This window comes from Musca vetustissima, unplaced genomic scaffold, assembly GCF_032173495.1.
Source record: "Musca vetustissima isolate MV318-11 ecotype Yass unplaced genomic scaffold, APGP_CSIRO_Mvet_v1 utg2170, whole genome shotgun sequence".
NCBI lineage: Eukaryota > Metazoa > Arthropoda > Insecta > Diptera > Muscidae > Musca > Musca vetustissima.
Genome location: NW_026879717.1, coordinates 253124 through 280280, shown reverse-complemented (window position 1 = coordinate 280280; position 27157 = coordinate 253124). Strand labels below are relative to the sequence as shown.

At 35.0% G+C, this 27157-nt stretch overlaps 1 protein-coding gene across 1 annotated transcript; it reads left to right on the top strand.

Moving 5' to 3' along the window:
* The first annotated feature begins 4952 nt into the window (after positions 1-4952).
* On the top strand, positions 4953-26284 carry LOC133324812 (neuropeptide F receptor). The gene is made up of 3 exons (XM_061533649.1): positions 4953-5368; positions 11281-11450; positions 25373-26284. Exons 1-3 carry the CDS (start codon positions 4957-4959, stop codon positions 26282-26284), a joined length of 1494 nt encoding a protein of 497 aa, XP_061389633.1. The 5' UTR covers positions 4953-4956.
* Positions 26285-27157: the final 873 nt, after the last annotated feature.

Below are 27157 nucleotides of genomic sequence, written 5' to 3'. Positions count from 1 at the left end.
ATAAGGTGCCAAAGTCCATATATAAAATTCTATTTTTACGAAATTTGGTATGGTGTACTGAATTGAGTCCAGGATGATGTGTGTAAAGTTTCCTGAAAATCGGTTCAGATTTAGATATAGCTCCTATATATATTTTCGTCCGATTTAATGAAAATGGTGTGCCAAGGTCCCTATATATCTTTCGATATTCACGAAATTTGGCAATGTGTACTGAATTAGGTCTACAATGAGGTGTGTTAATTTTTTTGAAAATGCGTTCAGATTTAGATTTAGCTCACATATCTAGTTTGGTCCGATTTAATATAAATGGTGCACCAAAGTCCCTGTATATCCTTCGATTTGCACGAAATTTGGCATACCGCACCAAATTAAGTCTAAAATGATGTGTGTTAAGTTTCCTAAAAACCGCTTCAGATTTAGATATAGCTCCCATATATAGTTTCGTCCGATTAAATGCAAATCCTTCGATTTGCACGAATTTTGGCATAGCGTACTGAAATGAGTTTAGAATGGTGTGTCTTAAGTTTCGGGATAATCGGTTCAGATTTAAATATAGCTCTCATATATATTTTCCTTCGATGTATACCAATTAAATCTAGAAGAACCTATATTGGATTAATGTGTGCATATGTTGATGATATGCCAATGTTGCACCAAATAATAGCCGTTTCTCCGATCGAGATATATTGTGAACAACACTCTATGCTGCAGCATACCAAGTGGTTGCTCATATACGTTCAGATGTACATACAGCTCCCATACACAATTGTGCACGATTTCATACAAATGGTACACCAAAGAACCCAAGTCCGTTCGATTAACATATGTTTCAGAATTGTATGTGTATAGGTTGTTTTAAATTTGTTCAAATATCTATGTAGTCCACACATTTAATTTCGTCATTTCTTCAGGATATTGTACATATGAGCATCTCTTGTATTTACCCAAAGTGGTGAAGGGTATCATATAGTCGGCCCCGCCCGACTTTACTACTTTCCTTACTGGTTGATCATTCATTTTGCATTACATTTAAAATATCATGAAACTATAATACATATCTACATGACAAACAAAATCTCATTAAAACTTGTTACGTCTGTTAGCAGAGTTTGACATTTTCAAGAGCAAAAACGATACAACGTCCTTACTTACATTGCAAATGAAAAAAGCAACGAAAAATTATATTATGCACATCTCAACTCTTATTGGAACAAACTTTATGACATTCGACATTTATTATTATTTGCTCAAGAAGACATTTTCCATTATCATTTCGATGCTATCTCTATTTAACTATGATCACTCGGTGTCAAGTCAGCTTTAAAATTAAAAATACATTTTGTATCAAACAGAAAATATAGACTACAAACCAGGATGTTGTCAGTCAACATGGCAGCAAGAAGTGAAGAGGGGAATACCACAAAGAAGTATCACAGCAACCTTGAAATGTTCCATAAATAAGAACAAATAGAAAGTCTTTTTATGTGTATGTGTACATATCGGAAGAGAAAGTAATTTCGATTTACTACGCACACACAGACACACATTTCAATGTATATAATTTAAGTGTAATATATGTACATTTATTAAATACAAATACACATGCGAAATATCAAAACGAAGTAGGTGTGTATTTATTTGTACGGAATTTATGTGGTTGATTGTGATATGCGATAATCACATAAATTTATCTCCGAATTTTTATATATATTAAAATTAGCATTTAATTTATGTTTTGTTAAGTTTGTTCATATATACTTTAAGGTTGAAGTTTATTTTTAGATGTATTTAAACTGGCGATGGTATGTAGTTATTTATAATCGTGATATCAGATACAAATGTTGACAGTTTGATGGAGAAAACTTCTATTAGGAATGGAAGTCTTCAATGTGGCCCGAAACGGCCGATAATAAGATTACTTGCTTTCAATAACCAAGTGATACTAAAAGTAGAACAAATAAAAATGTCGCTATGTTTGGTCGATCTGAACTTTTATACCCACCATCAGGAGGTGTATATTTAATCTTATAAAAGTACCAGTATAGTATGTTGATTTTTGGTAAGATATTGATTTTTGGTAAGATGAAAAAAACGTGCCCAAACTCACCAAAATACCAGGATTAAAGTTATGGGGCTATTCTAAAAAGTGAACCCATATCGATTATCAAGTTGGTGGTTGCAAATTCTTTAGCCCTTGGCAACATCCAAATATGCCTCATCCGTGCATCCTATTTCGGTGTACCCCCTTCAAAATACATCGATCTATACCTCTTTCAATGCGGTCTATCTGGAACCATAGATTTAGTTGCTAATTTAGTGGCTAAAATTTTTAAAGCTCTGTTTTCGCAAAAACGCTCAAAATCGAGCTTCAATTTGCCAGCATCATTTAAAGGTAGATGCGGATAAATTTTCGAAAAAAATACATAAGGAACGTAATCCTCATTTTGTAGGCTTCTACTTCTACTTTGGTACGAAGGCTGTGAAATGAGTAGCTTAGTCGCAAATCAAGAAAAAACATTAAAAGGAAGGAATCGAGATAGACCCATTGTTTCTATTGAGAATATGCATAGAATCCCTTTCTGAGTCGATCCGTCTTTTGATGTTAAATTGTAAAGAAATTACAGGTCGTATTTATAATCAGATTTGGATGAATTTTGGTACAGCTCATTTATTTGGCCCAGGGACGAAGCTTATTGAAATTGGTGAAAATCTGTTGAGATTTAGTTATAGTTCCCATATATATTTCGCCCGATTTAATGTAAATGAAGCACGAAAGTGCCTATATATCTTGCGATTTGCACGAAATTTGGCATAGAGTACAAAACACTGGAAATGGGGCGACACGTTGATACGAAGGGTATGCCAACAGGTGGTCTGAAACTTCTACGATGAGATATCGTAGAAGTTTATTTTAGGATCGTAGGATTTTATTTTAAGGTGGTTTGGTCCTAACAATATTGCGATCTATACCGTCGTTTCAACATCGCAAAATCGAATCTTATTCTGTTATTTTTTGGGGTTGTAAATGTCAGTTTAATAGTGGAAAGTATAATAAGTAATACTAATTTATAAGGAAAATAGTTCGAGCACAAAGGGTTAATTCGTGAAAATCGGTTCTGATTTAGATATAGCTCCCATATATATTTTCGTCCGATTTAAAGTAAATAATGCGCCAAGGTCCCTAAATATCTTTCGATATGCACGAAATTTGGCATAGCGTACTTAATTGAGTCTACAATGATGTGTGTTAAGTTTCCTGAAAATCGGTTCAGATTTAGATATAGCTCCCATATATATCTTCGTCCGATTTAATGTAAATGGTGCACCAAAGTCCGTTAATACCTTTCGATTTGCACGATATTTGGCCCAGCGTAATGAATTAGGTCGAGAATGATGTGTGTTAAGTTTTGTGAAAATCGGTTCAGATTTAGATATAGCTCCCATATATATTTTTGTCCGATTTAATGTGCACCAATGACCCTTAATATCTTTCGATTTGCGCGAAATTTGGCATAGCGTAATGAATTTGTTCTAGAATGATGTGTGTTAAGTTTCGTGAAAATAGGTTCAGATTTAGATATAACTTCTATTTCTTACCAAAATTTAGTATCGGTTGCAGAATGACATATTTATCGTTCAAATTTCATTTTACTGGTCCTTTAAAAATGCGACGTCTGTTAGGATTCATCTGTTGAATATACCTAAAGTGGTGAAGGGTATCATATAGTCGGCCCCGTCCGACTACTACTTTCCTTACTTGTTCTTTCCTGTTTTTGTTATGGTGCATTTTCCTGGAAAATGGAAATTAATTTGGATTCGTCTACATCGTTTTGGAGTTCCAATGACATCTGACATATTCTCGGAACAGTTTTATTGAAAAATGTACTTTTCTATGCTACTTTTTTCAGGGGAACGACTTTTTGTGCAACTTTTTTTTTTTAATTTCTCAGCGGTAACACTGTTTCCACCAGTTGACTATTCACGTCGTTAACACGACATTTTCACTAAATTAATTTTAAAAGTTTTTCATACTTTTTAGTCCAATAAAGTGTGGTATTAATTGTTTACCCTTCATTGAAAATGACACGATAAAGGATTTAAGTTTCCACCGCGGGATATTGAAGTATAGTTAGAGGATTAATATCTATGATATCATTTTTATTCCCAGTGAAACTGTGCAAACTGTTCGGCCAAGCCATAGCTGAACCTATTTCTCATTTTTGGAAAGTATCAATCACTTCTATGAAAAGATTTTCCTCGATATCAAATGATAACCATGTTTATATGACTACCAATTAAAACATTTGATTGTGATTCATATCGGGGACAACGAACATCAATGGAACAAATCCATGGAAATTATTCGAATTATAACATATGCGTGCTAGCTGTAGCAATAGTGTATTAAATTATTACCTTCGGCAAAAATACAACAAATACCGACACAAAGAATGGAATGTTTTTTGAAATGTAGGCGGTATTTACATGTGTTCTCTTCACTACAAAACACGAAAGGGGGCTTGATGTCAATGGTAGCAAAACAAATCGCAAGGATTTAGATAACGGAAAATAGCTCTTGACTAAATAACAAGAATTTGCTGGGTATATACAAAAATATAGTACATATGTTACACTTACACATAGACCGAAGCACACACGAAAAGGGCACACACAGTTTTGTTGTAATACATTTGCAAAATGACTGATTGATAGCACTCGTAAGGTTGTCATGGCAGTAGTAGTCGTCATCGTCGTAGGGTAATGTAAATATTTATTTCCGTTCTAGTCTAAACAAAACTTCATCAGCGTCCACAACACGTACACACGCACAAACGCACACAGACAGACACACTTAAATTGATTCATTTCATTTCCGTTTCATTTTTTCCTCCCATGACCGCTTCATTTGCATCTTCTCTTGTTCTCCTTCTCCTTCGTTTTTTGCAGATCATCAATATGAATCACACAGTCTTAGGCCTCGGCAGTTTTTCCCTGCAAACAAATTCCATGGATATGCTGAGTTCAATGGGCACGGGTGACAGTAGCGAAAGTAAAGATATATCCATGGATTACCTGGAGATGACTGATGATGGACAAAATAACCTACATCAATTAAATGCGTCATTGAGTGGCGCAGGCGGCAGCAGCAACACCAACAACGACACACTAACAATAGATCCGGTGTTATTGGAACGATTTACTCGTAATCGCAGCATAGATGGCCTATGGTACCATGTGCTCATCATGCTCTACTGTGTTCTAATCATTTTCGGAGCAATGGGGAATATTTTAGTTGTAGTAGCTGTGATACGAAAACCAATGATGCGAACAGCACGAAATTTATTCATATTGAATTTAGCTGTGTCAGGTAAGCGAACATGTACTCGTATGCTTGAATTGTACTGTAATGTGTTTACAAAATAATATTCGAAATATTTGAACAGTGGTTTTAATTAAATTCGGATGATTTTAAACATTTTAAAGGGGCAATTTATAGTATGTTGTATTTCCATACCATTATGTAAATGTGGAAGACTATCAGAAAGAGGTTAATTTTTTTTAAGAAAACAGACATACATTTACTACTGGTTTGAACTGGCGATCTTTGCTCAGAAATCCGTATATCTGTGTAAATTCTTATATCAATGACTATTAAATTTTTGTATAAATAAATTGTAAATTATGGGGAACTATCGTAACTGCCAAACATTGGACGATGGATACAACTTCGGTTCTGTACATTTTAGAACCGGATATATGAATAAATTTAGTCATGTCCGTATGTCTGCCCGTCTCTTGAAATAACGCAAGAGGTCACAATATTCTAAATAGTGCTTTGAACGTTTGTACATACATTGTTACTACTCCCAGGATGTTTGACATTGACATGTGTGATAGGGCCCAATTTTAAGTATTATGGGATTGTCTTTAAGTCGAATGGGATGTATTTAGGTGCTTTGGGATATTATTATGCTGTAAATAATCCTCACCAAACAATATCGGTTCATATTTTGTGGATAGCTCCCCTATAACGGTATCTCAAGGTTTCAGTAACATAGACAGAATGGGCACATTTTCACCCAAATTGGTTGCTATTTTATATTGTAGATTATCATTGGTTAGAAAAACAGCCATCCTCACAAAAAATTCGAATATTCGAGTAGAGTACCTTAAAAACTTTCGGAATTTTGGGAAGGTTTTTCTAGCGAATGAGATATAATTTGATATTTTGAGTTTCATTGCCAAATCTTTCTACAACAAATTATTAATATTGATCGGCGTTTCAGTGTAACCCCATATGAGTCGTTTAATTTCAAAGTCGTTTAAGTTCATTTTTATACCCTCTATATTTGTCATTCCGTTGGCAACACCTTCAAATATCCAATTACGATAGATAGTTTCAATTAGATATAGATCGGAATATTCCTGTTTGAGCTCTGAAATTTTGCACAGACATTGCTAGTATTCCTAGGATTATTGGAAATAAGGGTATATCGGTCCACGTTTTGGTATATCCCCCACATAACGGTAACCCCAATATTCGGTATTTTGGGGACTTTGTACAAGCTCTGCAACTGAATTGGTTGTAATTTGGTATTTTGGGTTCTCATTGAATAAGACATATCCGTACAAAAAATTATTACCCAAGTTTCAGGGTAGCCCCCATATAACGGTACTTCAAATACTAGGTATTTTTGGGATTTTGAACACATTTTCCAACCGAATTGGCTATAATTTCGTATTTTGGGTACTCATGGTAAGCACATGTCGGTACTAAAAATTATTAATAATGACCAAACGGTACCCCTAATATTCGGTATTGTGGGGATTTGAACACGTTTTTCAAACGAATTGGCTTTAATTTAGTATTTTAGGTTCTTATCAAGTTTCAGGGTAGCCCCCATATAACGGTACACCCCGATTTTGGGTATTTTGGGGATTTTTGACACGTTTTTCAATTAAATTGGCTGTAATTTTGTATTTTGGGTTATGGTATAACACATCCTTGGATTAAAAATATTAATATTGAACCCCGTTTTAAGGTAGCCACTATATAACGGTACCCTCACATATCTGTACTAAAAATTATTTTATGACCTAAAATTATCAATATCGATGCCCGATATTATAAATAGCCCCATTAAACGATGGTGCCCTATTTGGTAATCATCTTTTTCTCACGTATATCAATAAGGTTACGGTTGAAGAATATATAGACGCACAAGGACTCGAGATAGAAGGAGTATATGGTTTACAAAAATATCTCTCATTCAATTTAACTAAAATATGTCATCTCAAAAATAATCTGTAAAAGTCGCAAACAAAGATAAAAAGCTTCTAGTTCACGAACTCTAAAGTTACTAGCAAGAAATTCATCATGTTAAAACTTAAAAACTTGACCTATTTCGATTTGTTTTTTTTTCAAAGGAATCAGTATTAACTCCCTGAAGAAAATTGTCCTTTCAAAAATATAATGACCTATGCCACATGTGTAGTTGATTATTATTAAATATTTTTTTCAATAGTGAAAGGTACAATGAGGTCCATCTGAATCTTTTTACTTTTTCATTAGAAATCAGGGTCAAAGGCTGACAATATCGGTCCACTTCTTCCAATGCCACTACGTTAAACTTTTAAATTGCTCTTGAAGGGAGTAACCGATTTTATCCAATCTTTGCTCAGTGTATTATTTCTTCCAAACTTTAATCAAGTTCAAAGATGTTGAATGTCGCTCTTTCTGGTACCTCAAACAGAAAATTGTCAACATTTTCCTGATTTTTTTTATAACAGCAATCCTATATCAAGTCCATCGGTCCATTCCATTGGCTACCTTTCACACAAAGTGTCAAAATTTAAAATTTTTATAAATCCAATATTAATAGAATTGAATGTTCGATTTGACCCAAACTCTGTCGTTGTACGAACGATCAAAATTTTGAAAATTTGTTAATCCAATAAGAATCGTGTGGAATGTCAGGTGGGATAAAAAATAAACACATCGTAATATTTCTTTAAATTTTTGTTAAAAACGAAGTTTGTCCTGGGACTTACGTGTAAACTACTGTATTTAAAGTTTTTTAATCGATCCAGATCTATGATCTGACATATTGTCAGCTTGACATATTTCGTCGGTCATGCAATCCAACGGAAATCTTAGTTCATACATACTCGAATCCTACACCCCCATAATGATCCTAACTCCAAACTTGAGGATCCCAGATCCATTGGTTCACCCAAATCCTAAATGTAATTATAGTACAATTTAGTACTTTTCGTACACATAAGTAAGAAATTTCTAAAACAACGTACATATTTCAATCCTACACTCCGGCGGTAAAATTAATTTCAAAATTCCAGCTCCATTTGTACCTCCAAATTCAAATCGTACCAATTATAGTACCATATAGTACATTTCGTATACATGAGTACACGTTTTCAAAACCATCTCCTCATATCGACCCTACTTCACATTTCAAGTTTTTGGCGTTATCGGTTCACATACTACGGAACTGTACCAAATTTATGACATTTTCGTACTTTTCGGATAGTTATAGTTCGAATTTCTAAGAACCCTTTGGTACATCTATCCTACACTCCATCAATTATCCTCAATCCAAATTTCAGACTTCTAGCTCCACTAGCTCTGGCCACCACCAAATACAAATGGTACCACATTTAGTACTTTTTAGTATTTTTCCAGCCGTTCTAGTACGAATTTCCAAAAATCCAGCCTTATCTGACCCTTTTGGACCAGATAGATTTGTGGCTTTGAATTTCCATCCCATTCAAGTCTTCAAATTCTAAGTATATAAATCGGACGTTTTTTTAATCTAAAATATCATAATTATTGATTACTTCAGCATGTGTTGAGAAATGTTTCTTAATTGCACAACTAATGAGAAATCTATCCTGACTAATGAGAAATCTAGTTCTTTTTTTAATTTCACTACTGAAATGTGATGCTTCCATCATAGCTAATTCGGTTGGTTGTCGTATAGAATAATGGCACATCATTCATTATTGGTTTCATTGACGGCTAAGCTGCTGCAAATCGCTGAAGCAACCATCACATCATCGAATATATTCTGACAATAATTTTCACTGTCACATTACGAGGAAATGGAAATATAATCTTAGTCACCATTAGCTATGCATATCAGAGTAAGAAAAATTGTTAAGTTTTCAAACTATGCGCTAATTAGAAACGTAACAAATCCATTTTTTCTGGCATTAGCGAAGTAAAAAATAAGTGTACTTTTTTGTGTGTTTTTTTATTTGGTTTGAAGTTGAATTAATTTATGAGGAAATGGAGGAACGTAGAATCCTTAGATTGGTGCGGAAATAAGTTTTGTGTGTTTTTGAAGGCTGGGTACGAAATAAAATAATAAGAATAAAAGAGAGATTTAGTTGGTTTAATTATACTCCTCTAAATAGGATACCATCTGTATACACATTAAAAGTAAATCCACACTGTATTGGCATATTCGAATTTATTACCAAACAAGTGAAAACTTCGTTATAACACCCACCATGGCATTCAAAATATGTAACATGAATGGGGCCTCCTATTAGAAACTCATATTATGATAGGACCTTGAATATACCGAAAAAGACTTGAAAAAATATGATAACCTAATATGGGGCTAAAGTTTAATGGGGGTATAATAAAACGGGCGACTAGAAATAAAGTTTTCGTTTCATTACACCCCCTAAATAAAGTTTTCGTTTCATTACACCCCCTAAATATCAACCCAACATTACTTAAAATTATAGGGGTCGTGCTTGACCATAACCGGAACTTCATGTAAATTTTTAATGCGATCAGCGCGACATTTCCGCCATCTAGTGGGGTAATACAATATCATAACACATAGACACCTTTAAATATTTACCTATAACTCCCACGCCCGAGTGCATACAACTGTATAAATGGTATCAGCCACTCATCTTGCCTATACTATATACTTCTCTGGTCTATATCTTTCAGAAGTAAATATATACGCCCTATAAACAATTTTTTGCAATTTTTCACAAAGACTCTGGGTCTAATTGAGCCACTAAATATTGACAGATCTTTATCAAAACAGTCATGTTAATTCTAAGGACAAATTTTTTTTCTGTGCAAAATTTCGTGATGTTCGGGTCTTATTTGTGGCCTCTAGAGCGACCAGAAAATCATACAAAAATAAAGTTTTGGGACCATTTCATCCCCTAAATATTAGTTTGGAGAAACAAGAAAATACATTATTTTTCGTAGAGAAATTGAGAAATTATCGATATTGACCGGCATGTTAGCAGTCGTAACATCGCCCAGAAGCTAAAACATAAAACTGTTTAAACCATTTACACAAAGCTGGATTCAAAAAGAACTTCGAGGTTTGGGTGTCACACCAATTAACAGAAAAAATAGGATGGATCCATTTGCGGCCAAACGGAATGAGATAGACCAATTTCTTAAACGTATAGTGACTGGAGATGAGAAATGGATCACATACGATAACTCTGTGCGAAAACGATCGTGCTCAAAGAGCGGTGAAGCACCTCAAACTGTGACCAAACCTGGACTAACGGCCAGCAAGGTTCTGCTATGCATTTGGTGGGACTGGATGGGGATTATTTATTATTATTCCTATGGCCACACGCTAAATTCTGGTCTCTACTGTCAACAACTGGACCGTTTGAAGACAGCAATGGACCAGAAATGGCAATAATTGGCCAACAGGAGAGGTGTCGTGTTCCTCCAGGACAATGCTAGGCCACACACACATTTACATTTTTTAAAATCCCAATTAAATATTTTTAATCTTAAAAGAAATATTGAAATATATATAGATATATTTTTAAATTCAGATTTTCTTGATAAACGTCAACTTTTTTAAAGCTCTGCTTTGTATTGGTACATTGACAAATATGTTATATAAAATCCACACTTTTTTAATAAAAAAATAATTAAAAATGTACCTAAAAATACCTCTGAAAATATGTGTTTTAAAAAATGCACGATTTGATGGTAGCTCTCAAGAATATTATTTAAAAAATCCAAGTTGTCAACATTATTTTAATTTTAATTCCCCTCCCATTCCCTCATACCACTGTGCCACATGATGGATGAAGAATTTCATTTCAATGAACTTAAATAAATCACAATTTATCTGTATTAACTCCCAAGTCGATCAAATAGAAATTGGCAGAAAGGGGGGTGTTTTTTACACGAGGTTTAATAAATATCATACATCTAATTTTGTCATGTTTATATTTGTTTTTCTTTCTCCCTGTTAGATTTATTGCTGTGCTTGGTTACGATGCCTTTAACGTTAATGGAAATTTTATCAAAATATTGGCCATTCGGTTCCTGTGCAATTCTGTGTAAAATGATTGCCATGCTCCAGGCGCTGAGTATATTTGTGTCGACAATATCAATAACTGCGATAGCCTTCGATAGATACCAGGTGAGTAAATAAAATAATCCCAAAGAAGATAATTTCTTTAATTTATCGCCTGACCAAAGATAAGGACATGGAAATCTGTAAAGATGAAACGAATGAAATCGATCCGAAAAAACTTTAATTAAGGGTATTATCCTTTTAATAATGTCCATAGGTGTAAATGTGTATGGTCTGCCGTATATTTCTCTTTTGGAATAATGGTTGAAACGAAGTTTGTGGAATGGGAATATGATTATTTATTTGATTTCGTGAAATAATATGTTGGGATTCAAGGGGAAAATATGAAAGCAGTAATTCTTTATTAAAATTGAGTAAGAAGCAACATTGATATGAGGTGTTTTCAAGATTTAAATTACGGCATTTCATTTAATCTGTCGACATGGGGAAATGTACGTTTTAAGAATTATTGGAAAATAAATGTTACACATTTACATCCAAAATTTAAGAAAATCTCAAAAATAACTGTTATTTGATTTTTTGTTTCAAAATTATTTATTTATTCATAAATTTTGTTCCCACGAGTTCATATTAACAGCGGCCAAAAATAGAAGAAGTTATCGTAGCTAGATGAAATTGTGTACAAGTGTTTGTTATTGGCCTAAAAAGCAAGTGACAACAATTTGGATAGATTGGATCAAGATATCACTTTTTATACCCTACACAACTATGTTGTTAGGGTATTATAGCTTTGTGCAGCGCCAAAAGTTTGTAACGCCGCGAAATATTGGTCCTAGACCAACCTTTATGTATGCCGATCGTCATATCTCGACTAGCTGAGTCGATCTAGACATGTGTGTCCGTCTTTCCATTATAATGATTTGGGCCAATCTTCACGAAATTTTGCATGTAGGTTGGGTTCTGGCCAATGAAGACCCCTATTGTTTTTGCTGGAGATCGCTTAATATTTAGGGCATTAAATGGACCAAGTACTAAATGTTTGTCGGTTTTTCTGGTCGCTCCAGAGGCCGCAATTATAGCCCGAACATCTCGAAATTTTACATGGAGAAGGGGATCGGGCCAAAGAATAAGCATGCCTGTTTTGATAAAGATCGGTCAATATTTAGCGTGTCAAATGGATTCTGACTTTTGTGTGAAAAATTACAAAATTTGTATTATATAGCGTATATATTTACTCCTGAAGGACATAGACCCGAGAAGTTGATAATATATCCAAGAGAAGAGGTTGGCCTTTAAATTGAGACCAAATATATTATCGTATGTACTCGGATGGCGGAGTTGCACGTACATATTTTCAGGTGCATACGTATTCAGATATTATTTAGTAATAGAAATATTGAGCTGATTGCTTTGATAGGTTCCATGAGGTTCCAGTTATGGTCAAGGACAACGCCTATAATTTTCGGCGATGATGAGATAATAATTTTGGTATGAAGTGGACCGAAAACTTAATTTTTTGTGTTTTTCGAGTCGGTCTATAGTCCACAATTTAAAGCCGAATATCACAACACAACCCACGATGAAGGGAGGGTGCAAATATCGCGAAATAGTGTCCATGCTCAGAATATAGAACCAAAGAAAGTTAGATTTTCGTCGAAGTTGTGTAGGGTATCATATGGTGGGCCCCGTCCGACTGGTTTGTCATATAAAATCATTAATATTCAACTAAATTCAAAGAACATTTGCAGTTTACTTTTAATTTGGTCTGTAATGCAAGTGCCGTAATCCTGTATAGATCGTACTAAAAATTTTTAATATTGAGCAATGTTTCAGAGTAGCCCCCATATAACGGTACCCCCCAATATTCGATATTTTGGGGATTTTGGTCATGTTTATCAATCAAATTGGTGGTAATTTGGTATTTTGGGTACTGATTGTATACACATCCTTGTACCAAAAATTATTATTATTGTTGGAGGGTAGCTCCCATATAATGGCACCCCACATCTCATCATATTGACCCAAGTCGGTATTTTGGGAATTTTGGACACGGGTTTCAATCATATTATCAGTATTGGTCCCCGTTTTGGTAGTCCCATGAAACGCTAGCCCCACTATTAAATAATCATCTTTTTCTCAAGTCTGTTTCAGTATATTCAAGGTCCTATCACAACATCCGTTTTTTCCTAGGAGCCCCCATTCATTTTACTTATGTTAAATGATGGAGGCTATAAAAAGTTCGTCCGGGCCGAACATACCATCTTTTTAACATGCTTTTTAATATGTTGGTTACTAAAACCTAGATAGGGATTCGACAATTATCCAAAATACATTACACATTAAAGCTGTGATGATTACCGCATCAGATTCACAAATATTGAGCGGTTTAACGGATTTGATCCAAACTTTGCACAATAAAGTTCGAATATAGGAAATAAAGTTCAAATATAGGGAATATACATCCACCACAAAATTGTCAAAATTTTACAATTCTTTATTTAAACTTTACACAAGCTAATATTTTATAATCCGATGATATCGGTCAATGTTTAAAATTTGCCTGTATCATATCAAGTTTATTGATAGCCGGAATATCGTAATATTGTTCCAAAATATATTTACATCATATCGGCTCACACAAGAATGCAATTCTCTCGCATTTCTTTTTTTTTAATCCAAACTTTGTTTATTACACATCGCTCAGAATAGGTAAATAATAGTTTTGGGCAATCTCGTTCAGTTCTGTGATCGAACGAACTAGATCATTTTTTAAAAGTGAACTAGGTCGTTCACCTCGTTCAGTAGCTTATATCGTTCAAATGTTTACTCAATTCAATTGGCATGGCAGCGTACTCCAATTAAGCTCTGGCAGTTCAACAAATCGTTCGAAGGGCTTTCTAATCTATTTTCTCCACTGGTTTCTTAACTGGCGGTGGTTGATGCATAACTCCGTTATATTCGGCAGCACATATGTTTGCGTTTGTTCGGGACACCTTTGCCTCTTTTCCGTGGTTTCCAGCTCCTCGGTTGTCTATGGGGGTGCTTTACTTTGAAATGTAGCTTCATATTATTTACTGACCCTCCAGCTATACGTAAAACACTACTGCAGCATTTGATGTTTTAAGCACTGCTTTTCGTGAAATTGGACAACCATATTTACACGTACCTTCATTCAGTTTAACAGATTTTTTATGAAATTGTTCATATCTGACGCCGTTCAGTTGGTCAACGTCAGTGCACCTGTGAACAACATGGAGCAAAGACGTTCAGAGACGGACTCAGTTTGGTAAAAAATCGTTCAGTCGACGACAATAATAAAAACTCACTCATTCAGTGGACTGACTCCTTCAATTGAACCAAGTCGTTCATGAACGATACAAGACTAGTAAATATTTTGAAAATAATTTAAAAATTAATCCAAACAATGCACGTCGTATAGATTTTAAGAAATTATCAAACCCGAATATGGCTTTCTTAGGTCATATACCCATGCACGCCTTATTTTCTGGAATTTTGAGGGTTTGGGCATGTTTTTAACCAAATCGGATCTAATTTGATTTTTTAGATGATCATTTTTGGTTCAAGTTTTAATTTTTTACAATTTCACCTATAGTTAATTTTTATACCCTTCACCACACTGTGGTACAGGGTATTATGTCTATGTGCATAGACATATGGATAGACACATGGTTTCTTTTGAGAATATGCATGGAATCATTTTTTAAGTCGATGTATGCATGTCCGTCTGTCCATGTTAAATTGTAAACAAAGTACAGGTCGCATTTATTATCCGAATTGGATGAAATTATATAGCTACCATGCAATTATATAGCTACCATATATATTTTCGTCCGATTTAATGTATATGTTGCACCAATGTCCTTATATATCTTTCGATTTGCACGCAATTTGGTATAACGTACTGAATTGAGCCTAAAATGATGTCTGCCAAGTTTCTGATTTAGTTATAGCTCCCATATATAGTTTCGTCCAATTTCATGTTAATGGTGAACCAAAGTCCTTATATATCTTTCGATTTGTACGAAATTTGGCATAACGTACTGAATTGAGCCTAGAATGATGTCGGAAAAGTTTCGTGAAAATCAGGCCAGATTAAGATATAGCTCCCATATATAGTTTCGTCCGATTTCCTGTAAATGGTGCACCAAAGTCCCTATATATCTTTCGATTTGCACCAAAATTGGCATGACATACTGAATTGAGCCTAGAGTGATGTCTGCCAAGTTTCGTGAAAATCGGCTCCCATGACAAGTTTTGTTGAAATCGGTTCATATTTGAATATAGCAGCCATATATTTCCGTCCGATTTAAAATTGAGCCTAGAACAGGGTTAGCCAACAATACATATGGAAACTGCTATGATTGTGTTGGACACAGGCATAGATCCGTTGGGAGAGTAATTTTCGCTCTCTCGGTACAGATCGTCTATGTTAAAGCATTGCAAAGCATACGACATGTTCGATGTCGAGAATAATGTTGAGTTCGAACACAGAACTGTGTTTGTATTGGTACTCTCCCAAAGCGCCCACGGGCGCCTGTTTGGTGAACAGTGGCCTAGAATAACGTAGTTACGTTTTCTACAAGTACAGACATAGCCCAACGGATGGCCTATTGATATTTGTTTCAAGTCGATTTACATACTTTTGTTCCATTGTAACAAACAAATGACATGTTTATGGATAGATCTAGTCCGTTTCACATGTAGATAAATATCACATATTTTATTTCATCCAATATCATGGTAATATTCCAGTTTCATATACCCATAGTGGTGAAGGGTATCATATAGTCGACTCCGTCCGACTTTACTACTTTCCTTACTGGTTTCATATTGTACATGTGTCTCACTTTGAATACAAGGAAAAATTCTTATAATCAATAGAAATCGACTTTTATCCAAAACACTAATGCACAAAATAGTACGATAGCGGTGATTGCCAAGCACGTTTTCTCTTTGTCTCCCTTTGCGTCAGTCATTTTTCTTGATGATCTCTCAGTTACGCTCTCACACACTTACTCTTAATTTAGTTCTGTTCAACTCTGATCCAAAACAATTTAAACATTTACCATTTTCTCTCTCTCTCTCTCTCTGTCTTCTTGACAAAAACAACTGTAATCCTCAAAAAAAAAAAAAAAAACAAAAACACACAACCACATTCATTGTTCGGCTTTGTTGTTTTGTTTTCAATTGGTGGTTTTTAGTTTTGCAACCGTTTATTTCACTACTGTTTCTGTTGCTAACTACCACCGGCTTTCCACACACTCGATTGTGACTAATTTTGTATTCCATTGTTTCTTTACCGAAGTCTGCTTTGGTGTTACAAAATTCGCTAATGTATATTCCAAATTACTTCGAAATAAATGCTAAATACAATATATCAAACAAGTGTTGATACGGGCAACAAGTCCAACCGAATGTTTAGTTTTTAAGCAGCAATTTGCCATGGCATAGTCCCCCATCGATAGATTTTAGGTATTTTGAATATGTTCGGCCCGGGCGAATAAACGGACCATTTATTTAGATATTTTAAGGGAACCCCCCCCCCCCCTTTCTCGATTTTATTTTTTCAAGATTTTCAATGGGCTGGTAAATCAATACCAATGCTTGTTAAGGTTTGTGACTTTGCACATATATATTTGAAGATTTAAAAAAGAAGAAAAATAATTTACAAAAAATTTTTGTAATTGTTTTTTGTAATTAAAGAGAAGTCCTTATTTTTGATGGCGGGCATGATAACTCCTCACTGGAACCTCGGAATCCGAAAATTCCAACGGTGTTAGAAAGAGTACATGTCCGGCTCTCGTATGATCTAGGATTATTGACTTCGCTGTAAGATTAACAAAATGGCGGACCTTTAAAAAATATTTTTCGAAAATCGCCGATTTTTGACCAAAAACCAATTTAAAAAATAAGGAAGATATTCACTGATTGGCTTAGTTCATACGATAGCTATACACTCACAGAGAAACGTGTAAAAATTTGGAATCGATTGGGTTATTAGTTTTTGAGTTATCGTGCCCGCCATTCGCAAAAAAATGTTTTGAGAAAAACGCGTTTAAAGTTTGAGAAGCCCGGCTATATCTTCAAAAGTTCTTGAGATTTTCACATGAAAGTTGATAGGGACATTCTTGAATTAGTGTAGATTCGAATTAAATCAAAAATTTTTTTGACCTCGAGAATGGGGGGGTCCCCTTAATAGTTTTATAGTACAATAGTTGACCTTATTGTTGAATTTAGAATTTTACTTACTGCAACAGTTCATTACCCAAAAATGTGTATTGCATCATGCGTTAATATATTTTCAAAAGTTTCAATTGTTATTCTTGTTGGAGGATAAATACACAATTAACTAAATTTTACTATGTGTTCCTTTTGTAAAACATATACAAAGTTTTAAATAATTTTCCATTTAATTAAGCTAATTTTACTCTTATCTTATCGTCTTTTAGTTGATATTCCCAACACCCACTCACCTCCCATACCTGGCATCCCAGGTTCTAAAGAAGAATTAGATTAAATCTTTAACCCACTGTGAAATTTTTCAACAGCATATGTTGCCTGGTGACATAGATACAACATATGGAAAATGTACATATGTATGTGTATATCTTTCATGTATGTATTCCAACATAAGGAGCCAAAGTAAATTTAAACGGGACGGCTTCACTCATCAAATTCTTAGTATTCAGGCACTGATGTCGTTGCCATAGAAACGCCACCTTCTTCGTCGTTGACAAATAACTTAACGAATATAATTTGTCAAAGGCCATATGGTATTTTTTGTACGTTCTTCTGCTTCTTTTTTGTTTTACAAAGATATGGCAGCGGGTATAAGAAGAGTTTGTATTGAATTGGCGAAACAAAATGAGTGCAATTTTGCGTTGCGTGAGAAGGATTATCAAGGTATGAATTTTCATTGAAAGTTTCGAAAAAATCGATATATTTTAAGTTGCTTCAATTTTTGCAGGCAGTCAGGTGAGATGAGAGTCAATTAGGGAGATTTATTTGATATTTTGGGTAAAAAGAATTTTGAAATTGATTTTTTCTGTCCTTGATGAATATGACAGCCTTGGTAGATAATAATAATGATACCCCTAAATGGATTTTCTATGGATTAGTTAATCGCCACCACATGTCTAACAATTCGAAGCACATTTAGACCAGTCAAGAGCTTTAATTTTTCTGTTAATACTCCTAGAGATATTCCTACCAAAAATTATCAATGTAGATTTAAAGGTGCGGAACCATTTACGACATTTTGAAGGTTTTTGTCGCATTCACTCATTGTATTTACTATAGTTTGCATACTCCGATATTGGAGGAAAATTCTATATATATGGGTTCAAGTTTGAATGTAGCACCCACATAATGGCCCACCAAAATGTGGAGTGTATATAAAATGTTATATTCGGTTTGGAACAGGCACTTCATAAATTATATATATTATTGATCAGAATAAAATTCTATGTCGATTTATGCATATCCGTCTGTCTGTTGCAATCTCGACAGAGATCGCGATATTTGAGATATAGCTTTGAAATTTTGCATTGGTATTGCTTTTACTCCTAGAATGGTTGGTTTGCAAATGGGTTATGTCGGTCAACGTTTTGGTATAGACCCTATATAAAGGTACCCCCCACGTTTTCCAGCCGCATTGGCTTTCATTTTTTTACGTTTTAATCTCATTGGGTATTAAATCTTCTTACTGAAAATAATCATTATTTGTCCAGATTTTAGGGTAGCAACATATAGCGGTACCCCGGATGATTTGGTAGTTTGTAGACCCGTTTTTCGACAGAATCAGCTGTTAATTGGTATTTTGGATTTACTTCGGCTATCAGATCTGCCTACGAAAATTTATTAATAGTGGTCCATGTTTCGGAGTAGCTCTCAATAACCTCCCAATATTTTTTGGGCATATGTTTATACCTAATTGGTTGTAATTTATTATTTTGGGTTGTGGTAAGGTAGTAAATCGTTATCAATATTTTTCCACATTTTAGGAAAGCCCCAAAGATCGGCATTTTGTGGAGCACGTGCTTAAGTGTTTCAACCAATTGGGAGCAATTTAATAGTTTGAATTCTCATTGAGTATAAAATGTCCCTACCAAAAATGATCAACATTGGCCCATGTTTCCGTGTAGCACCCTTATAATGGTAATCCCTTTTTTTCGGTATCTTGGCGATTTCTGGGACTTTTTTAACCGAATTGGCTATAATTTGATTATTCAGAATTTTAAGGATATCAAATTTTACTACTCAAATGATCAATATTGCTTCACTTTTTAGGAAATCCCCAATAGAACGCTACATTCCGAATTTCAGTATTTTGGGAAGCTTGGACACGTGTTTCAACCAATTTAGTTGTAATTATACCCTTCACCACTCTGTGGTACAGGGTATTATGTCTTTGTGGTTATGTTTGTAACAGACAAAAGTAATCGAGATAGCCCCATGATTCCTTTTGAGAATATGCATAGTTACTTTTGAGAATAGGTCGCATTTATACTCCGATTTTGATGAGATTTGGCCCAAGGACGAACCTTATTGAAATTGGGAAAAATCAGTTCAGATTTAGATATAGCTCCCATATATATTTGCGTCCGATTTTATGTAAATGGTGCATCAAAGTCCCAATATATCTTTCGATTTGCACGAAATTGGGTATTTCGTGAAAATCGGTTCAGATATAGATATATCTCCCATATATATTTTCGTCTGATTTTACGTAAATGATTCCGAGGAGTCTACGTCTGTTTCATATACACGAGATAAAACTGCGGACGGTGCTTTATGCTGCAGCATACCAAATATGCATACATAATTTTGCTAGGTTTTATACAAATTGTACACCAAAGAATCCAAGTCTCCCCGATTGACATAGAATTTTTCATAGATTTCAGAATGGTATGCCTATGGGGTTTTTTTATAGGTTCAAATACCTAAATAACACATTTAAATTCGCCCGATCCCAATTCACAAGATATTGTATATATTAGCGCCTCTTGTATGTACCCATAGTGGTGAAGGGTATCATATAGTCGTCCGACTTTTGAACTTTCCTTACTGGTTTTATATTTTGGATTCTCATTGAGTACAAAATCTTCCACATATTTTGGGGTTTCTCTCTTAGGGGAGATTTAGCGTATTTTGGGGAGATTCGGTACGTTTTTCAATTGACTGGAATTATGTTTAGTTTTCATTGGGTAGCAAATCTTGCTACCGAAAATAAAAAAAATATTGCACCACTGTTTAGGATAGTCATAAATTTCGGTATTTTGGTGAGTGTAGGCACATTTTCCAACCGAATTGGCTCCAATATAATATTTTGGAATCCCATGTGGTAAACAAATCTCCTTACTAAAAATATCAATATTGAATTACAGAGCGCTATTAATCTGTATTTTGGGATTTTTGGGCATATTTTCAACCGCATTGGCTGAAATTTAAGATTTTGGCTAATCATGAGATGGAAAATTTCCCCATACAAAATATTAATACCATGTTATAACGGTAGCCTACTCCATTTTTGGTATTTTCATGATATTATCTACGTTTTCTACCAAAGTAACTATAATCTCGCATTGTGGTGTTTTGGACATGCAGAAAATTATCAGTTAAGACCAAAGTTTGGACATAGGCCCCCTATAAAAACATAGCCCTATTTTGAGATTGATGGGTATTATCCACCAGTTTCTGCATGTGGTCTTTGCGATTAAGTTTCCTGTCAGATATATATTTTAGAGAACTATGTTTTTTTAGAATGTTGTCTCTTCATGATGTCCTATTTTTTCAAAACAACCCTATAAGACACATTTTTGAGAAAAGTTTGTTGGTATTATGGTTAGTGCGTAGTAAGAATATATCTGACATTTGGGGTTTTAATTTATGAGACCCGTTTTCATATTTATTTGTGAATTCATATTCCTGGGAAAACTCTTCAGTTTTAAGTTAGAGTTATTTTAAGGCCCTTTGATCTTGGCATATCGGCTAAAACATCCCGACTAAAAAATATTCCATGGTATTGAACTCAGTTTATCTATCTATTACACCCCAGTGATACACAACATAACTTTTATTTACAAACTTAAAATCTCTAGACATGTACATCCCTTTTTATTGTCATTTAAATTAATATTTAATTATTATTAATATTTAATTTTACTTTGCTTTGCCTAGCAGAAATAAAAACTAAAATTAAAAACTTCTCTTATCGCCCGCAAACAGAAAATAATCAGAAACACAAAAATTGTGCCCTCTCTATTTGACTTTACCATTTGCTAGTTATAAACATGTCAAAGGCAAACAAACCAACAAAAACTTAGATATGTAATTGTACCCAAAACAGTAGGATGCCCAACCGAAAAAAGGCTATTTTCACATATTTTGGTCCTAAACAACACGGGGCCATGGCAAATGCATTGTTTTTCTAGGAGTTTGTAAATTGTTGAAAGTAATTTTGTAATGTCAGCGTGTATTCGACAGTTTTTTTTACCAAAAACAACAAAATCAAATTTTTATGCAATATTGTTTTATGTAATTAAAAAACATGGAAAAAATTCAATGTACAATAGGAAAATTTAAGTTGAAATATACCTGAGGATTTAATTTGAAATTATAAAATATAATCGTTCATTCTGTAAAATACTAATTTCTGTTCAAACGAATTCATAATTTGAATCTATATCAATATTAACGAATTGCCAAAAAACACGGGGAAAGTTCTGACTTAAATTTTATATTGTTTATAACGACATGTCGCTTATATCGAACATTTCACCGGTGCATTAGCTGTCGTTCTCTTTATTAAAAAATGTTAATTTTGTAATTCTGTTTGTAAATTTCTGTAATAATCATTTTTGACAATATATATAGTTACCGAGCTTAGAAAAGATTTCCAAGTGCGTCGATCTTGTGCAGATCTCATCCAATTTGAAAAACAATTTTCCGAGATGTTGTCTACTACTTCATATTTCCATCGTATACGTCGTTTTTTATGCCTTTTGTGTGGGGATATCCTCATCCATTCTCACAACATGACCTAGCCAACGTATTCGCTGCAGTTCGATGTCTGATAATAGACGTACAACTAATGGTTCATTTGATATTTTCCGTCGACGATCTTTCGGAGAATTTTTCTATTAAACACTCCAAAAACTACCCCATCTGCTTGCGCAAGTACCCATGCTTCAGATCCATACAACACCACTGGTAATATCAGGGTCTTGTGGAGTGTGAGTTCGCATTTGCATCTCGTATGACCTTTTCCAGCAGAATGTTAAATAGGTCACACGATAAACTCTCAACTTGTCTGAATCCTTGTTTATTATTGATGGGCTCCGAGAGGTCTTTTCCGACTTTAACTGCTAACCTTGTGCCAGTTAAAGTTATCCTGAATAGACACATTATTTTTGCAGGAATGTCGAACGCAGACATGGCTACAAACATCTCTGAACGGATGGGGTTGTCGAATGCGGCTTTGTAGTCGACGAATGGGTTGAATGTGTCGATGTGTTCTTCGTGGGTCTTTTCCAGGATCTGGTGCAGAGTGAAAATCTGGTCAATGGTAGATTTGCCAGGCCTGAAGCCGCTTAGGTATGGCCCGATAATGTCATTGACCATTCAATCGTTCACACAGCACGCTGGATACCACCTTATATGCGATGGAAAGGAGACTTAATCCTCTATAGTTGTCACATATCGTCTTGTCTCATTTTTTGTGCACGAGGCACAGGATGCTAAGGTTCCAATCATTGGGCATGCATCCCTCTAAAATTGTAAAATTGTACTAATCAGCTGGTACATGCTCCTGACCAGCATCTGACCAAAGGTCTTGAATAGTTCGGGGGGTAATCCATCGGCAACTACTGTTTTATGTTTCTTCAACCGATTAATTGCTGATCTGACCTCATCTGACACTCTGTACCGTCATCTCCTAATGGTTCTGGGCATCATCTACTTTACCGCCACTATTTGACACTAGAAGCTTTTCAAAATGCTTCTTCCAGATCCTCAACACGCTATCTACATCTGTCACCAGGTTTCAATCTTCATTTCTACTGGAGGATGTGTCTGCACCAAAACTTTCGGTTTGGTGTTTTACTCGTTGGTAAAATTTCTGGACTTCATTCTGACTCCTGCACATCTCGATTTTCTCACGTTTTTGCGGAGTAGAATTCTGCTATCTGTTGTGTTTGTAGCTTTTCGGTGTCGAGTTTTCGTGTTACATTAGATCGCAACTTGGCTGCTACACTAAGACGGGTGCGAACCTTGGCTGCCACAAGGTAATGGTCCGAATCGATATTTGCTCCTCGTATGGATCGAAGGTCTAAAACACTGGATGAATGCCTTCCGTCAATCACAAATGATCAATTTGATTTCTGATTGTCTGTTTGGGAGATAAACATGTGGCCTTGTGTATATCGAAATGCTTGAATTTGGTGCTGCTAACTACCATATTTTTTCTGCCGCGAAGTAAATCGAGCCGTTGTTGGATGTTTCTTCATGTAGGGGTAAATTTTCCGACGGTGGGGCCAAAAATATTTTCTCTTCCGTTTTTGCATTTAAATTTCCGACGGAGCATGGGCACAAATAAGACTGATGTAAAAGAACTTCGTTTTTATACGGATTAAAGCAATTCGCTTATCTACTGGAGTGAATCTGGAGACAAGATCTTTTATTTTCCTGTTAACCATAAATCCGCAGCCAAATTCATGTTTCCTTTCATGACAGTTATAATGCATTGCGGAATCGTCTGATTTATTTACGCATGCCCCTTTCCATCGCATTTCTTGTAAGGCAATAATATCGACCAAATTCCAAATTCATGTTTCCTTTCATGACAGTTATAATGCATTGCGGAATCGTCTGATTTATTTACGCATGCCCCTTTCCATCGCATTTCTTGTAAGGCAATAATATCGGCTTTGTACTTCTTGAATACATCCGCCAAAGCGAAAACTGCGCCTATTCTGTACAACGTGCGCACATTCCAAGTGCAGATTCACAGATCGTGGTCCTTTATACGTTTGTGTGGGTCGCCTACATTGGGTGGGTTTGATGTTCTTTTTCGTTGCTTTTTTATAGTAGTAGGGGTTTTCCGAGTGTGTGGGCAATTAACCCAACGCCTCAACCTATTTTTATAGTTCTTATGGGTGAAATCACTTCACATATCAGCTCACCATTTCAAAGGATGATGGAAATAGCTACCTTAGGTGACACCGCGGGGAGTTCAGTGTCCACAATTGAGATGAAAGAAGAACCAAGATAAGCCTGATCTTTGCCATGTTAAAGTCAATCAGAACCGTTTTGTATATTTTGGAATCTTCCTGCCGGGTGATCAAAATTAGACAAATTCTTGCATGAAAGTTAATAATGTCCGATGACCCTGTAATTAAATGGACCCAATTTACTATTTCTAATTTCAAACACCAACAACATGCCAAATCCCATCCAATGACAAAGTTTTTCTGCTCACAAAAATTCTGGTATCATATTTTCCATGCAACTGTTTAATCAACAAATTTAAATTCATGGTATTATGTGGTTAACTGAAACAACTTAATAAGCCCCGCTGTCTAAAAACTGTCCTTATTTAAGTTTAAATATATATCCCATTATATTTTTACGTCAATAGGCCAAGACATTTTTAGGCTCATTGTAATTCCAAAAACAAAAGAAAAAACAAATATTTTAAATAGCTAACTTTCATATTTTTAATTTACAAAGTTTCTCCTACATCTGCCTCACCAAACCTTTACTTCGTGACAACAACCTATACACCACGCGAACTTTTTGTGCTGTGCTCTCTCAGCAAATAAATGCGTTTTAATTAAAGTAAATTTATTTATAACATTACCATCACCACCACCCTCACCATCACCATCAGCAACAGCATCGTCATCGTCATCATCATCTTCATCCGCTTCATTATTATGCGTTAAGTAGAAAAGTTATGACTGAACATTTGCTCTCTGTCTTCTCTTCCAATTCTTGTCTTTTTCTAGGTTATTGTCTATCCAACACGTGACAGTTTACAGTTCGTGGGAGCCGTATCCATATTGGCAGGCATCTGGTTGCTAGCCTTGCTGCTGGCATCGCCCATGTTTATTTATAAACGACTAATTCATGCTGACATTCCACCCGTTCTCCAGGAACTCGGCATACACGGTGTCTCGTTTTGCATAGAAGATTGGCCGCTGAATCATGGCCGCTTCTATTATTCCATGTTCTCGCTGTGCGTCCAGTACTTGGTGCCCATACTGATAGTGTCGGCTGCCTATTTCGGCATTTACAACAAATTAAAAAGTCGCATTACCGTGGTCGCCGTCCAGGCCTCGTCACAGCGGAAAACGGAGCGGGGACGGCGCATGAAGCGCACCAATTGCCTGCTCATTAGCATAGCTGTGATCTTTGGAGTGTCGTGGCTGCCGCTAAACTTTTTCAATTTATATGCAGACATGAAGCGGGGAGCGGTGACCAATAGCATGCTGGTGGCATATGCCTTCTGCCACATGATTGGCATGAGCTCGGCCTGTTCGAATCCCCTGCTCTATGGATGGCTGAACGATAATTTCCGTAAAGAATTTCAAGAATTATTATGCCGTTATAAAGAAAACACTAATATTGCTCTTAATGGTCATACAACAGGAGGCGGACAATCGCGTCGGAAACGAAAGAATGCCGATATATCAAAGGGTGATCTAAAGCTATTGAGCAGTGTGGGTGTTGGTGGAGCAGGAGCCGGTGGCGGGGCTGGTGGAGGGGATGGCCGTATGTCCGGTGGTCTATTGGGTATTGGAAATTCCAATAACAATTTTGGTGGTAGTGGTAATATGCGTAGTGCTGTAACCGAATCGGTGGCTCTAACAGAAAATCCCATGTCAATGGAAGTTACAACGACACTTGTGATCCGGTAAATTTGAACCACAATTCCCCACAGACATACTTATGATAAGTTAGTTAATGGAAATATCAAAAAACAACAAAACCACTATGTAACCTTCCACCCACCACATATAAACATATGTACATGTGAAAACACACACAGATACACGCTCTATCTGTCTCTCTCATACATAACCACAGAAAAATGCATACAGACAGACAAAGAAACATACAAACCAAAAGCCATTGAATCAAATTCAATGCAAAATTCCACATCAAATGAAAAACTTAAATAAAAATACCAAAAATTATTTTAAATAAAAAAAAAAACAAAAAACGAATTAATTTTAAATTAACTATTTAATTATACAATACAATACAACTGTACACAATGACAACCACACAATTCCAATAAAAACCCAAATATTTTTTGTTGGATGTGCCGACAAAATATTATTGTTTAGTGCACACATTAAATAAATATTTATTAAATAGACAATTTGTAAAATAAATTATACTTAAACATTTACCTTCAATCCAGTTTTCTTCCGAATATTCTGCAGTATATATATAGAAACATATTTGTATATTTTTCGAATGTATTCAGTGTCTATGTCACATTGGCTGTAATTGCATGATTATTGTAAATATTTATGTAGAGTTGCAATTATTTAAGTTCTATTTTTCAATTTATTTTCTAATCTATTATATTTAAGAAAGAATAAAGTAATTTATTTTTTTAAAAAAAATATAAAAATTATATATTTTTTTAACATTTTTATTTTTATTATTTAAAAATGTTGTCTGTGCAGAAATTAACACACAAGTTTATTATTCGGTTTGTAATAAAAAAAGCCAGATCTTAGAATTCAAAATTTTATTTATTGGCGAATGTATCGAATTAT

Bases quoted from the DNA above. Each gene is read 5' to 3' on its own strand.
- LOC133324812 (XM_061533649.1), top strand. From the start codon at position 4,957: ATGAATCACACAGTCTTAGGCCTCGGCAGTTTTTCCCTGCAAACAAAT. The intron at 5,369-11,280 runs GTAAGCGAACAT...TCTCCCTGTTAG, and splicing joins ATTGAATTTAGCTGTGTCAG to ATTTATTGCTGTGCTTGGTT. The intron at 11,451-25,372 runs GTGAGTAAATAA...GTCTTTTTCTAG, and splicing joins TAGCCTTCGATAGATACCAG to GTTATTGTCTATCCAACACG.